We start from the raw sequence: 14,246 nt of genomic DNA, 5'->3' as shown, positions 1-14,246 counted from the left end.
TTAAGAGTACGTAGTACTTCTGACGCACCATTCAGGGTACAAGTTGACAGTGTGAGTAGGCCAAAGTTCCCCATTGAGTTATTTAAAAAAAAAATAGAGCCCTTCCCACTTGTTTACTGTTACATGCTGCAAATATTATGTATAACCTTTCACACTGCAAGATAGTGACTGTGGGTGCGGTCTTTTAACTAAAAACCAAAATATGCAAAGGCAACTTTCTTGTGTTGTAATTGTATTTATCTAAACCTAGGTCTGTATTCCCATTGATATTAATGTCATACAAAAATGCATGATGGCTGGGCGATAGGGAGAAAACTCAGATATCACAATATTCTTGACCAAATACCTCGATATCAATAGTGCGGCGATATTCTAGGTTTGACAATTGGTCCTTTCACAAAATAACTTCACACTTACAATCATCAGTAATGTGGACATAATGTCTAAGTGGGGAAAGGCAAATGCTAGAACAGTCTGGTAAGTTCAGAAAAGTACATCACTTTACTGTAATGCAGCCTTTAAAACCAGGAAAAGCCACCACTTTGTTATATCACGATATTACGATATCCAAAATCTAGGACGATATCAAGTCTCATATCACGATATCGATATATTGCCCAGCCCTAATGGCTGGGCAATAAAGCTGTGACTTCTCAACATTTACTGTCTATTTAGAAGATGAAGAAGGTCTGGGTGTGACACTGGACCCTACAGGGTTATTAGACGATTAAAGAACAGATTGAGGCATAGCCCTGAGTAATTGATGACATTCAGTTGAATCATAACCACAGCTGGCCACTGAGCCGTTACGGTAGTTATGTATTTGGTACAGTAGATGAACAAATTGTCATGTTCTTGTTTCTTCAACGTGTTTCTGCAGAGCCTGGAATTAAAATACAGTACTAAAAAAATGCAGTCCCTCTTAAAGACTCTGTTTGACATGTTATGATAAGGTGGTATTCACATTTGGTTCCACTGAATTTCAAAATAAAATCTTTCCCAGCTGGAATTATTGAGGATAGAGAAAAAGTAGGCCTACAATGCAAGTCAGTGTGCAGCGGATTGGATGGTTCCCTCACAGGAATCACATTGATGATCATGAATGATTATTGAAAGCGAATCACAATGCTCAATTGGACTTTCTCACGAACCACAAAATGTAAAAAGTAACGTGGCCTTTAGAAATAAATTAGATGTATGTTCTATTCTTAACGCCTGTCTGGTTATGTTGATGTGGAATTAATTATGAAAGTATTCATAAATAAAAATAATGGTAAGGCTGTAGAAACTATAGCATGTAGTTTTGTATACTTTAAAACACTGCGAGGGAAAAGCTGTACGCATAAAATGGACCCAAAATAGTAGATTTGTGCTTTGATTCAACGGTTTAATATCTTTTAGCAGCTTTTTACAATGTAAAGTGAAACTTCCCTTTCTCCACATATTTCAATGGAATAGTTTCAACAGAAATATGATACATTAAACCGCATAAGGTATGATAAAGAGTGTAAACTCAGAGCTGTACCACGGAATGGAATCTTATCGGGATGATTCACAGTTATGAGATCGGCAACACCGCAAGTGTGTGTTAGTTCCTGTGACCGCGCGCACACTCTGGGTGTGTCTCGTGGGCTCACCTGCAAAGTACAACTTGTACCCTACCGGGCAGGTCACAACTTTCACCTCAACAAACTCTCTATCACTCCGCTGTCGTCACGCACATTTGACTCAGTAGGTGTTTACGCAAGACTTATGAAATATGAACAAAATATGAACATATTCTTAATTATTCCTGCATGTTGCTTGTCTGTCTGTATATGAATATGTATAAGCTATAGATATTTAGCATAGCATTCTGTTGCCTATATAATAGGGGACAATTATACATAGTTGGCATGTCATTCTTTTCCCGTTTAAAATACAGGGAACTGTCATTGTTTTCATCATTATTGTCATATGCAACACTGTCTGAAAACTAAAAAAAAAAGGTTTCACTTTTTCACCCCGTGTGTCGCCGGTGTCCTCTGTGCTACACTGGCTGATTCATTGGTGGAAAAAAAAGGAGACGCCATTAGCCACTGAATGAACTCATTGGTCCAAAAAGTGCAGTTTTTGTCATGTAAATTGGCGAGGAGTTGGGCACGGACTGGATTTCGTTTAATGTGAGCAAAGAGGAGCTGAAAGTGAAGGCATTCTTGTCGGCCTTTCCCTCTGTATCCAAAAACTTATACACTTGTTTTTTTTTTTTCCAACAGCCTGCGTGTCGACCGTGTTTCCCGCTAATGAGTCCAGTTCACCGCAACAGCCTCTTGTTCACAGTAAGTGACGTCTTACGTTATAATTAGCATGTATGCAAAGGACAGATAATGAGGTAAATGCAAAATATGCGACAGCCGTGATAACTGGTGGCTTTACCGTAGGCTATGTGTATGTGTTTTGGTGGTCAATGAACGATATAATTTCACTTTCTACATTAAATAAGCCTGAGTTTCGGAGAGAGTTAACAATACCATAATTGGGTTATTTGGTAGCCTACAGCAAGGAGGTAAAAAGAAAGTTAATTCAGCACAGAGTTCAGAAAAGTTGCTATGTGGGTTGAGGCTGTAAATACAACTTTCAATAAATTTTTTTACAGCAGTCAGAGATTATATGTTGAAAACAATGCCATTGAATTCACATTGTGTAAGGGTCATGCTTTCAACACTGAAATACACATTTAATCAATATCGTCTCAGTGTGCCTACTGCCAACTTCCTCAAATAATTTTTAAGTCAGGTCAAGTCAGGATTGAATTTAAACATTTGTACAACATTAAACATAATGAGCGCTTTCACTTTAATTTCAATGTCAGGCATCAATGTCAATATTTCTGCCTGACTAATTTACTATGGATTCAATCATATTTTGCTATCTAGGGTAGGAAACACTTCCAGAGCAAAGTTGCCCAATAAGACAATATTTATTATTTGTATTAAGTTTTCATAAATTGTTTAAATATGGAAATGAGGCACTCTTGTTAAATATGTGCTAATTTGCATGAATGTCCAGAAAAGAAATGTGAACATTTGATAAAGCCAGGTTAAAAATTCATGATTCATTTTGTTGACATGTTATGTTCCATTTACCTCGATACTCCGTTTTAACGAGGTCAAAGTCAGAAACATGCCCCCTGACCTCGGAACTCATACAACCTTGCAGTAGCCCGAGTTCAAAATCCAACATGGCTGCCCCCTGTATCAGTTATATTAAGTTATAAGCACTTCTGTCTTATTTGTGTCACTAAATCAGTCATTCACACAGGCATGTCCAACTTCTATCTGTGGACATCTTACACTGTTTGCATGCACAAAAAAAAAAAAAAAACTGGCATAATGCATGGTTATCAACTGGTTGCTAACTGGGCTAGAGCTAATGAAAATCCCAACTTCAAAATAGAACATATTCAACTCAGATAGGACGTCATTTCCAGTTCTGGCTTCCGAGGTAAATAGAATGCAGCATTAGCGTCAAAGTTCTGAGGGAATTTAGGATCTCTTTTTGTTACTCAAGAAATCAATGTAAACTGTTGCCACAAAAATTTTTTTTTAGGTATACGTTGTTGTAGAATGTGAACTATGCCGGATTGAAAAGTGAAAAGCTTTAGAATATAGAGAGGAATGAAAGTGGTACGATTTGTCTCAGACCGAGAAATACTCAGAGGACACAGCCTTTAAAGATGTGCATTTTAAAATAAGGAAGGTCTGAGACCGAAACGTATTTTCCTAAAATTATTGCTTGCGTAATGGTCAGTGTGTGGGATTTTCTCTAAACAAATATTCAAGTTATGCCAACTTTTGGTTAAAGTAGGAGAAATGTACAAAGTAGAAGCCCTGAGGAGCACTGCCAGCTTCCATGATGATGTTAAGTCAGATTTTTCAGAAACAGGGAAACAAATAAAATGTTAGTTTTATTTGAAATAAGCAAGTACAACCAGAAACAAACTTTGTTGGTTCCACACTCATTTCTTGGCAGAGGTCAGGTTGTCGCTGGTCGTCAGGTTGGCGCAGGACATCATGTTGGCGGCCAGGTTGTCGCTGCATGTTGTGTTGCCGGCCAGGTTGTCGCTGGACGTCTCGTCGCTGAACGTTGCGTTGTCGCTGCACGTCGGGTTGTTGCTGCACGTCGCGTTGCTGGCCAGGTTGTCTCTGGACGTCTCGTCGCTGAACGTTGCGTTGTCGCTGCACGTCGAGTTGTCGCTGCACGTTGCGTTGCCGGCCAGGTTGTCTCTGGACGTCTCGTCGCTGAACGTTGTGTTGTCGCTGCACGTCGCGTTGTTGCTGCACGTCGCGTTGGCGGCCAGGTTGTCTCTGGACGTCTCGTCGCTGAACGTTGCGTTGTCGCTGCACGTCGAGTTGTCGCTGCACGTCGCGTTGCCGGCCAGGTTGTCTCTGGACGTCTCGTCGCTGAACGTTGCGTTGTCGCTGCACGTCGAGTTGTCGCTGCACGTTGTGTTGCTGGCCAGGTTGTCTCTGGACGTCTCGTCGCTGAACGTTGCGTTGTCGCTGCACGTTGCGTTGTTGCACGTCGCGTTGGCGGCCAGGTTGTCGCTGGACGTCGTCACCGCTGAAACGTTGCGTTGTGCGCTACCGCGTGGAGTTGTCGCTGCGTTCGCGTTGCCGGCCAGGTTGTCTCCGGGCGTCGCCGCGTCCGAATGTTGCGTTGTGCGCGCACGTCGCGTTATTGAAACGCGTCGCGTTGTTGCACGTCGCGTTGGCGGCCAGGTTGTTGCTGGACGTCTCGTCGCGGAACGTTGCGTTGTCACTGCACGTCGAGTTGTCGCTACACGTCGTGTTGCCGGCCAGGTTGTCGCTGGACGTCTCGTCGCTGAACGTTGCGTTGTCACTGCACGTCGAGTTGTCGCTGCACGTTGCGTTGCCGGCCAGGTTGTCGCTGGACGTCTCGTCGCTGAGCGTTGCGTTGTCGCTGCACGTCATGTTGTCGCTGCACGTTGCGTTGCCGGCCAGGTTGTCGCTGGACGTCTCGTCGCTGAACGTTGCGTTGTTGCTGCATGTCGCGTTGTCACTGCACGTCGGGTTGGCCTCCAGGTTGTTGGTCAGGTTGTTGCTGGACGTCAGGTTGTCGGTCAGGTTGGTGTGTGGATAGAGAAGTTTCTCCGTTTTGAGCTTTTTAGATTCGTTCAGGTAGCTAAATGATGCCTCAGCTTCCACTTCATTAGTTTCCAGTTGTACTGAAAGAAGAAAAAAAATTAAAAAATTTAAACTGCAGTTTTCTGTGTTAGTTACAATTATAACATCTAGCTTGTAGTTAGTTAATATGCTAATTCCACCCAACATGCCTTCATGCTAACTTTACACGGTTACTGAAATTGAACCGAAGTAAAGTTGTCACTGCTTTTTTATACCCTTAGAGTATTAATAAAACATTAGGTGGTTACATTTTACCAATTTAGTGGCCGGCCAGCTAGTTAGCTAGATTGCTAGCTAAGGGGCACAAAACTGAGCTTTCAGTTTAGCATATATTGGAGAAAAGAATAACTTCAGCTGATGTTTAAAGTTCTAAACTAGCCTTGCCAGCCTACTTACTAAAGTAGCAAAACTACATAAATCCTATAAAAGTACAATTTTGGCATTATTATTTCAGTCCCCCTCAAAAATTGCTATAAGAAATTTAACTTCATAAGTTAAGTTTGGCCCCCCAAATTTAGCTTAAATAAATCTCTAGTAAGTAAAATATTGGAATTCCATCTCAAGAGCGTTAAACTTAAATTAACTACATTGTGCCAAGAGAACTTCAGCGCTACACAAACTTCTATACCCCACATTGTATGGGCAATGTAGTATTAAACACTCGTTAGAATCCCATCACAAAAGCAAGACAGAGTTAAACGGAATCTTAATTAACTACACTGTGCCGCAAAACACACTAGGGTTTCACAGAACCTGCTCACCTTCTTTAGCAGATTGGGTCAACATGGACTCCATTGACTGGAGAAGTGCAAAGGCCTTCTTCATGGAGATATCATTGGGAGACAAATCTGTAGTACGAAACAATAAGTTAGTGTCAGAAAGTGTATCCAGAAAGATTCTGTCACTAATATTCTTACCTCCAATCATTCTCCTCTGCAGCCCATTATCACGTCTTTCATTTGTGCCACCAACTGGCAAACACAAGCCTAAGGACAAGGCAGTTGCTGTTAATAAAATGTTTCTGCTGTTTGATGGCACATATTACAAACACGTTATAGCTAAATGACATTTCAGGAATTGAAATCTTTACATTTGCTATAGCCTACTCCACTACAAATTTCCTAAATACAAGCTTCAAACAGAATTAATATAACAACCTTTGGTAATCCAAACAGTCAGCACACAAATAACAAAGGCCCAAATAGCTCCCATTGCTTCAGTCACTAAGAGAAAATGATTCCTGTGCCACATGCCAGTTTAAAACCCCATCATGCAGGTAGCACAGCTGTTGCTGATCAGCTCTAATTGGCTCTCTCTTCAGAGAGTCAGTGCTAGTTGAGATTCAGCCATTCCTGTGACAATTTGTTTTGTACAAGAAGGAAAGGTCTGGCCAAACCATTTTATTCTGATTTACAGTACTTCATATATTGTAATTTTACTCTTCTACATATATTAAACAGCTATAGTTACTTTTATTTAAAAAAAAGTTTCTACCAATTTGTCCTGCTGGTGGCACTAAAAGAAATGTCAGAGGGTAACTTAAGTCATTAGAATGTATCCTCTGTGGGCCTTGCACATATAGTGCCTCTAAGGATGCCGAATCCTCCATATCTGTCATTTCAATAATAGAAAAAAAATGTAAGAAATGTCTTTTCTGCATTTGGATCTGTACCCGCATGGCAATAGTGAAACATAGTCTTGAAAATATTTGCCAGAGAGATGACCCATCTCACAATTTTAAAAGGTGGATTCTTGATCCTGGGCTTGTATTTATCTCACTTCTAAGGCTTAGAATGGGCTAAATAGCCAGTTTTAGAGTCAAAAACGTTCTTTGTTTAGTGTGAAGAATGAGACACATTTATCAAGGGAGCCAAGTGTAGAAGTCACATTAACTAGTTTTGAGGTGATCACATGTAGGCTCTGCAGGAATAGCCAGAGATGTGTCTGCTACACTGTTCATACTTTTTATTACGTTTACAAGTGGAAGTAAAAATGAAAGAAGTTTACTTTTATCTATTACTTAAAACCGTAGTACTTTCTAAGACCTGTAAACAGACTTTGATCTGTAAAATGTATTCATATATATATAAAGTATGTAAGTTTACCTTAAGTCCAAAATTTCACTTTTGGCATTTTGACAAATATAACCACTAGTTATTAATGTGAGCTCGCTGTGAGCCTATCAAGGTAGGGTGCAGAGGCTTTGCAGGCCGTTCGTTTACTGCAGAGTCTACATACATCAGACATCAGACATCCCTGGGGCTGCGAAGAAAAAGCACTAAAATCCACCATAGAGGCTGCTGAGAGGGCCTTGAGATGGCTACAGATCAGGAGGCCATGGGCCAGTGCTGCTGGGACACAAATCAGGGTCAGATCAACCGTGGCTGGGTTGTCCAAGGGTGTTTAATAATAACTTGTATGAATAGCACTTTTCAAAACCAGGTTACAAAGTGCCGTACAGTAAAAACAAATAAAAACAAGATCCATAATTAAAACATACATGCAATAAAATACTTAAGACTCAACAATAAATAATACAATATTAGCAATAATAAAGGTTGTCACTGGACGTCAGCTTGGCGGCTCCGTCACTGGACGTCAGGTTGCTGGCCCCGTCACTGGACGTCAGGTTGGCGGCCCCGTCACTGGACGTCAGGTTGGCGGCCCCATCACTGGATGTCAGGTTGGCGCTGGACATCAGGTTGGCGGCTCCGTCGCTGGACGTCAGGTTGGCGGCCCCGTCACTGGACGTCAGGTTGGTGGCCCAGTCACTGGATGTCAGGTTGGCGCTGGACATCAGGTTGGCGGCTCCGTCGCTGGACGTCAGGTTGGCGGCCCCGTCACTGGACGTCAGGTTGGCGGCCCCATCACTGGATGTCAGGTTGGCACTGGACATCAGGTTGGCGGCTCCGTCGCTGGACGTCAGGTTGGCGGCCCCGTCACTGGACGTCAGGTTGGCGGCCCCATCACTGGATGTCAGGTTGGCACTGGACATCAGGTTGGCGGCTCCGTCACTGGACGTCAGGTTGGCAGCCCCATCACTGGATATCAGGTTGGCGCTGGACATCAGGTTGATGCCCCGTCGCTGGCATAACATATATGTGCCACTTTCCATATTGCTAACAGTAACTGCTAGGAGTCATTCCCTGTGGTTTAAATCAAGCCTGAAAAGTTTAAAGCTTTATTTCTCGAACTCAGGGAACCCTTGCACAAATTACAAAAATGATACAGTAGGTGGGCCACTCCCTCTCAGCTCCTCCTCTGACATGTGAAAGGGCTGTTTAGACTGGCATCACTGCAAAGAGTGTCAGCCAAGAAAGCCAGAAAGAGGGGAAGAGTTGTTTCTGCAGAGGTTTTGTTTGCCTTGAGAGAAGTTAGCCATTGTATCAAACCAGATCTGGTTGCTAGGAGCATGACTGTGTATGTCAGTGTTCAAAATGACCAGTGTGGTACGTATGAGAGGAAAAGGCTGTTTTCTTCTGTGATTCATGTCTTGAATCCCATATCTGTGTCACAGGTTTAACATGGCTACTGACCTGAGTCTTTGTGAGTCTAGTTATGAGGGTGTAGTGCAGCGACAGGGATTGTGAATAACCTTTAACATCTGATGTGTGGTCTGCTGGAGACAAGAAGAAAGGCCTTTCCAGAGAAATAAACAATACCGCTTACACTGACACTGGCCCTATCTGGAACTCCTACTACTTCCTTCAGGAATGCAACACAAAGAAGTCGATCACACAATAAAAAAAAGTTACAGGAAAAGGCTAGATTCAAAAAGATGATTACCTAGTAGGAAACAATGTGAAACAAATTAATGTATGTGAACCCTGACCTAAACCAATGTCTAGAGATCCCTGGTACAGAATTAAAAAGGTGAGTTTTGAAGGAATGTAGGGATGTAAAAGGCAATAGTTTGTTAAGTGATTAAAAGACCAATGGTGTTGTAAAGTGTGTAAATGAGTTTCTGCTAATTTGATTAAATGCAACTTTATTAAGGAATATGTACCACGTGAGCACAGTATAAACTAAGAAGAAGTAATTATAAGGAGTTAAAACTTGATTTGGTACAGTCATTATAACCTGTTTTGTGAATTTTTTAGAACATTTTGTATCATCCACAGGTTTATATGGTATAATCAATGCACTGAATTAATGTATTAACAGGTCTGAATCCACTGGTGAGCGATGGAGATCTGTGTATCATCTGCATAACTATGAGTGTCGGCTCTAAGAGGCAAAATATGACAAAACTGTCTCTGTCAGGAAGGCCATAATATGTTCGTAGTATACTCATTCTGTGGATAAATGAATACGTTTCACAATAGCAGTTATCAATGCAAGAGGGAAACTGCAAATGGTTCACCAACTCAACTGTTGAGACAAATGGGAATAAGAAGAAATCATGCTGGTTTTGGGCTTATTTGTGTCATTTCTTATGCTATATATATATATATATATATATATATATATCATACATATCACACCAACTGAATTTTTACAGTTTGGGAATTACTTTAGGGGTTCAGTATTTTTCTCAGGGCCACTTTGACAGGACTTATGCTGGCTGGTCAAAATCAGTGTTCCTGGAATTTGAGTTGGTGGGCAATAAAAGGTGTAATGTAAAAGATTTGGAGTTGACATTTAGGAAATATTTTGTACAATGTGTCTAACTTTCATGATCCCATCTCGTATCAAAAGTTAGTCTTGCTTGTTTTAACCATGACCACAATCTTTACCTAACCTTAACCATGTAGTTTTAGTTGCCTAAACTTAACCAAACCTTAACCATAGAGGTTGTTAGGACCAATGTAATGTTTTGTGTACCTGGCTGTCATTCTTGGTTTCGAGAAGCTCTCATCTAACTCCTCTTGTCCAATCCCTGATTAGAAAACGCTCACAGGATTAGACAGCCATTCATTCATGGGTTGGTTAATAAGCCATTGATTATGTTTGGACTCTTAATGTTGAGATGATATTTAAACCTGTGGACCTTCAGTTGTTGGATTGTCTCCACAATTTCGTCCACTGTAGCTGTGAAGGCCTCTTTGTAAAAGGCTGTAGAAACCCAATTAAAACTGGGGCTGCACGTTATGTAGAAAATATGCCATATGCAATAATGTTGAATATCGCGATAACGAAATTACTTGCTATAAACATATTTAGATATTAAAGTGTACTCACATCTTCTACTTAGGTGGTAGGCGGGCGTCTACCAATCGCGAGGTCGGTGATTTAATCCCTGGCCCCTGCAGTCTACATGTCGAAATGTGTCTTTGTGGCAAGACGCTGAATCATGAGTTGCTGCGCTATCGTTCTGTGAATGTGAATAAATGTTTATCTGATTAGCACCTTGTATGGCAGCCTCGGTCACCAGTGTATGAATGTGTGTGAATGGTGAATGGTGCCTGTAGTGTTTTAAGTACTCGTTAAGACTAGAAAACGCTATATACGGTAATAGCAGTCCATTTACAGAGCAAAGAAAGTGGCTTTACCTTCAGAACAGGGAGAAAAGATATGTGGCAATCATAATGTTCACATCAAATAGCTGACAAATGCAAACAAACAAAATGTTCCCGGTAGGATGAGCACTCCATTGTGTAAACACACGAGTCCCAAAGCCGTTTCCCATAGCCTGCAGGCAGTGTTCTGCTCTGTGTGCCACTCCCAAGAGCTGGGAGGAGGCCATGGAAGGCGGGGCCTCCTTTCCCAGTCTCAAGCCCACACAGGTGAACTCCTGTTGGGGAGGAATGCAGCAGGGAGGGGGCCTTGACACACAGAGGTGTGGAGCTTTTCACTGGGGGCGGGGGGGAGAGATAGAGGTACAGGAAGGGAGTTAACCCTCTCCGTCACAGCCACTCACCTGGATAGGGATTGGAAAGAGTGTGTGTGTGTGTGTGTGTGTGTGTGTGTGTGTGTGTGTGTGTGTGTGTGTGTGAGAGAGAGAGAGTGTATGTGGGTGTGTTTGTGTGTGTGTGTGTGTGCAGAAGCTAGTAAAGGAGGGATCAAGTCACAGCACAGTTATATTCACTCGGTTGCTCTGAGTCTCACTGTCTCTCATATCTCTCCCGTACACACTTAAAAAATCCTGCACACACGCGGAGACACACACACACACACAGAGCTGAGTTTAAGGAAAAATAAGTCAATATTTGACCAAATCGGACTGTACGGGAGGGAAGAAACAAAAGACAAGAAAAAGAAAAGAAAAACTGGAAATCTGTCCCTTCTCTTTTTGGAACTTTGAACTTGGACACAAGGACTTAGAGAAGACGTTTTTTTCTGTTCGTTTTATAGGTGGATACAAACTTTTCCCAAACTCTTGGGTCAAACAAAGCAAAAAGGAATTAGTTTTTTTCTTATTTATTGTTGGACTTTTGGACTTGGACTGGGCAAGAGCGCAATAAGAGGTTTGTTGATCAGTAATCTCTTTGTATCCAGTCATACCTTTCCTAATCCATTATTTTCAATGCCCTTCACCTTAAATATCTTCTTCTCAGCTTTGCAAAATTGACTGATTATTCTGCTGGTTCACATTTTGAGCAAGGTGAATGGTGTCTATGTAATATAAAGCATGCGTTATGTAACTTTATATCTCACCATGTGGTTTTAGAATTGCAATACTAAAGACTTATTTAGGTCACTGCTTACTTTCGCTTGAATCTTTTTTTTATTAATTTTGCATGGTTGCCAACATCAAAGCACTGACTACAATGCAACACAGGTGAAAGGCAGTTAGTTTGCTTTGTGTTATTTGTGTTTTTTTTAGGTGGAATGTAGTGATAGCTTCAAAGGCTGGGTTTTTCAAGGTGTGTGTAGTTGTGATTTAGCTTACTGTCCCCGAGCATGACCCCTAAACCTGTCCACCCCTTATGGATGATATCATGGCGGGAGACAACCCCACACCCAGTGGTGGTATGTTCACCTGGCAGGCATGTTGGTGTCTGTATGACAACAACTACAGCTTTGAATTCAGGAAAAATGTCCCCTCTTTTGGTGCCACGGAGTCATTCAGACCAAAGAAAAAGCAGCATGAATGACTCACTTCTATTTTCTGTCTCTTGGAAACTGTAATTTGTGTCTCCCAGTTCATTGTGAGTGTCATAAACGGCTGCGTGCCTATGATCTTGTCTGAGAAAGAGGTAAAAAAGAATACAAAGTACTGTTTCTCTGCTCAGCTCATATTCTGTGACTGATGGTCAAGTTTGTAAGATAGCAGCTGGTCTATTCTGTTATTTTTTATTTTTTTCCTGACCCATCTTGGTCAGTGATTTATGTGACACCGCATTCCATGAACTCACACACGCATGCACACAACACCTGTAGTCAGCTCCAGTTCACGGCGAGGTGCTAAGGTGCCTTTCCCATGTGTTTTCAGACTGTGTTTTTTAACTTGGACAGGCCTTTCTCTCGCCTCAAGGAGAAATTCCTTCTTAGAGTTGTAAATCTTCAGAACACAAATCATCATTTTCTTGTGCACTGGGGTGGCACATATTCAGTTATCTACCCACTGAGACAATTACTGAGACATTTCATGTCACATTGTGCCCTTTTGTTCACTCTCCACCTCCCGTCTTTAGTCAAGATCATTTCTGCAGCTTCCTGTCTATCAGATTGTTTTCTATCTGAGATTCCAGTATAAAATTATGAAGTGGTTTTATTGTGGAGAGTCTACACAGCATGCTGCCCGGAATATTTACAGGTCCCACCCTGTATTGCTCCCTTCCTGTTGTCATTTTTCACATTTTATCATGCCTCAACAGGCACTTTATGGTTAGTCTATATGACATTACCTATATGCCAATAGCAGATGGTACACCAATTTAACTTTTTTATTCCAGGTTTTAAGATATCTGTCTTTGAGATTTCTGCTTTCATTCAATATAATAGAGGTGATTGGATTTTCGTGTGTCGTGCTTTCCACAATCCCATTGCAGTAATGGCTTAAACCCCATTACTGCATAATCGACGGACCTTAATGTCAACAGTTTTCAAAGTGACTATTTTCTGTTGACAGCGTTTTCAGCAGACAACTACATTTCCATTTACCTGAACTGTATTGGGGTGTAGGCTAAAATCTCAGATATAAATATCTCAAAACGTGAGCACCAAAACTATCCACATGGCTAGATTTGGCTAGAGGTGAGCGAGAAGCACATAATTATGTTATGTGTAATTTGGGTGAACAGGCCCTTTAAAATTGCATGTAGGTCACTATATATGTCTATACTCAGGTGTAAAAAGAATGTTTATATCATTTTTAGAATAGGATTCAATTATTGAAGAGGAAAAATGTTAAAAAAGGCTGCTTGTAGTGTTATTTTCTGAAAGTACAACGTCTTTCTGTTTTAACCGCTCGCAGTAAGCAGCTCTTTTCACAAACTGAGGTCAAGGTAAGGGGAGTGTTCCTGTTCACTTTCTCCAGGGCTTGACTGAGGGAAAGTACAGGTGGTTCAAGTTACACGTTAGTCTGCAGAGATATCACTGGGGGAGAAAAGTCTTTCTCTCTGCCTTTTTGCTCTCTCTCTGCAACAGGGAATTACAGTTGTACTGTACATGTGCATGAATGTATTTGTTTGTGTTTCTGTTGCAGGAAGGAGATGGGGAGATGGACGTTACATCTCTCAGTGGGGCTTGGGCTTCTAGCCGTCCTGTTAACCTGCTGTTATGCTGAAGGTGAGGAAGCCCAGGCTCATATCTCATAATTTTATTTCACTACAAGTTACTTATTGACATGCTGTTTTGTATGCAAGTATTGTGTATGCAATAGAATAGTTGGCCATGAATCACAACATGTTTTTTAGTTTTAGAGACTTCTCATCAATGTTAAGAGGGTAGTTTACAGTAAGTGAATCAACAATTATTTGTCTAAGTCATTTATCAGGGAGATTTCCTGACAATCTCTGTTTCAAGCCTCTGTTATGATAGATTTCCAGATTTTCATAACTATATAATTACAAATGCAATATTTTTTTTTTTAAAGATATAGTGCGTAGTTTCTGTCTCCCTCATGAGGAATTTTAAGTAATGACAACAAAACTGCCATTATTGCCAAGATGCCAC

General features: G+C 41.3%; 2 protein-coding genes across 4 annotated transcripts in view; one reads left to right on the top strand and one right to left on the bottom strand.

Annotated features, from left to right (window-relative positions):
- The first annotated feature begins 2,299 nt into the window (after nt 1–2,299).
- The window catches only part of itgb4 (integrin, beta 4), a 36,855-nt gene continuing 24,908 nt past the window's right edge, over nt 2,300–14,246 (top strand). For 2 of the 3 annotated variants that reach the window (XM_039789025.1, XM_039789024.1), the window contains exons 1-2: nt 11,164–11,593; nt 13,777–13,859. In XM_039789025.1, the coding sequence (XP_039644959.1) occupies nt 13,784–13,859 (76 nt within the window). In that variant the 5' untranslated portion in view covers nt 11,164–11,593; nt 13,777–13,783. Of the gene's footprint in view, nt 2,319–11,163; nt 11,594–13,776; nt 13,860–14,246 lie in introns of those variants that run through there. The other variant, XM_039789023.1, reaches the window with a different exon arrangement.
- LOC120551542 (autotransporter adhesin BpaC-like) lies at nt 3,928–6,470 on the bottom strand. Its single transcript, XM_039789026.1, has 5 exons — nt 6,344–6,470; nt 6,104–6,172; nt 5,948–6,034; nt 4,731–5,227; nt 3,928–4,549 (listed from the first exon to the last, which is right to left on the bottom strand). Exons 1-5 carry the CDS (start codon nt 6,435–6,437, stop codon nt 3,998–4,000), a joined length of 1,299 nt encoding a protein of 432 aa, XP_039644960.1. The 5' UTR covers nt 6,438–6,470; the 3' UTR covers nt 3,928–3,997.

This window comes from Perca fluviatilis, chromosome 21, assembly GCF_010015445.1.
Source record: "Perca fluviatilis chromosome 21, GENO_Pfluv_1.0, whole genome shotgun sequence".
In the NCBI taxonomy this organism is placed as follows: Eukaryota; Metazoa; Chordata; class Actinopteri; order Perciformes; family Percidae; genus Perca; species Perca fluviatilis.
This window is presented reverse-complemented; position numbering and strand designations above follow the sequence as displayed.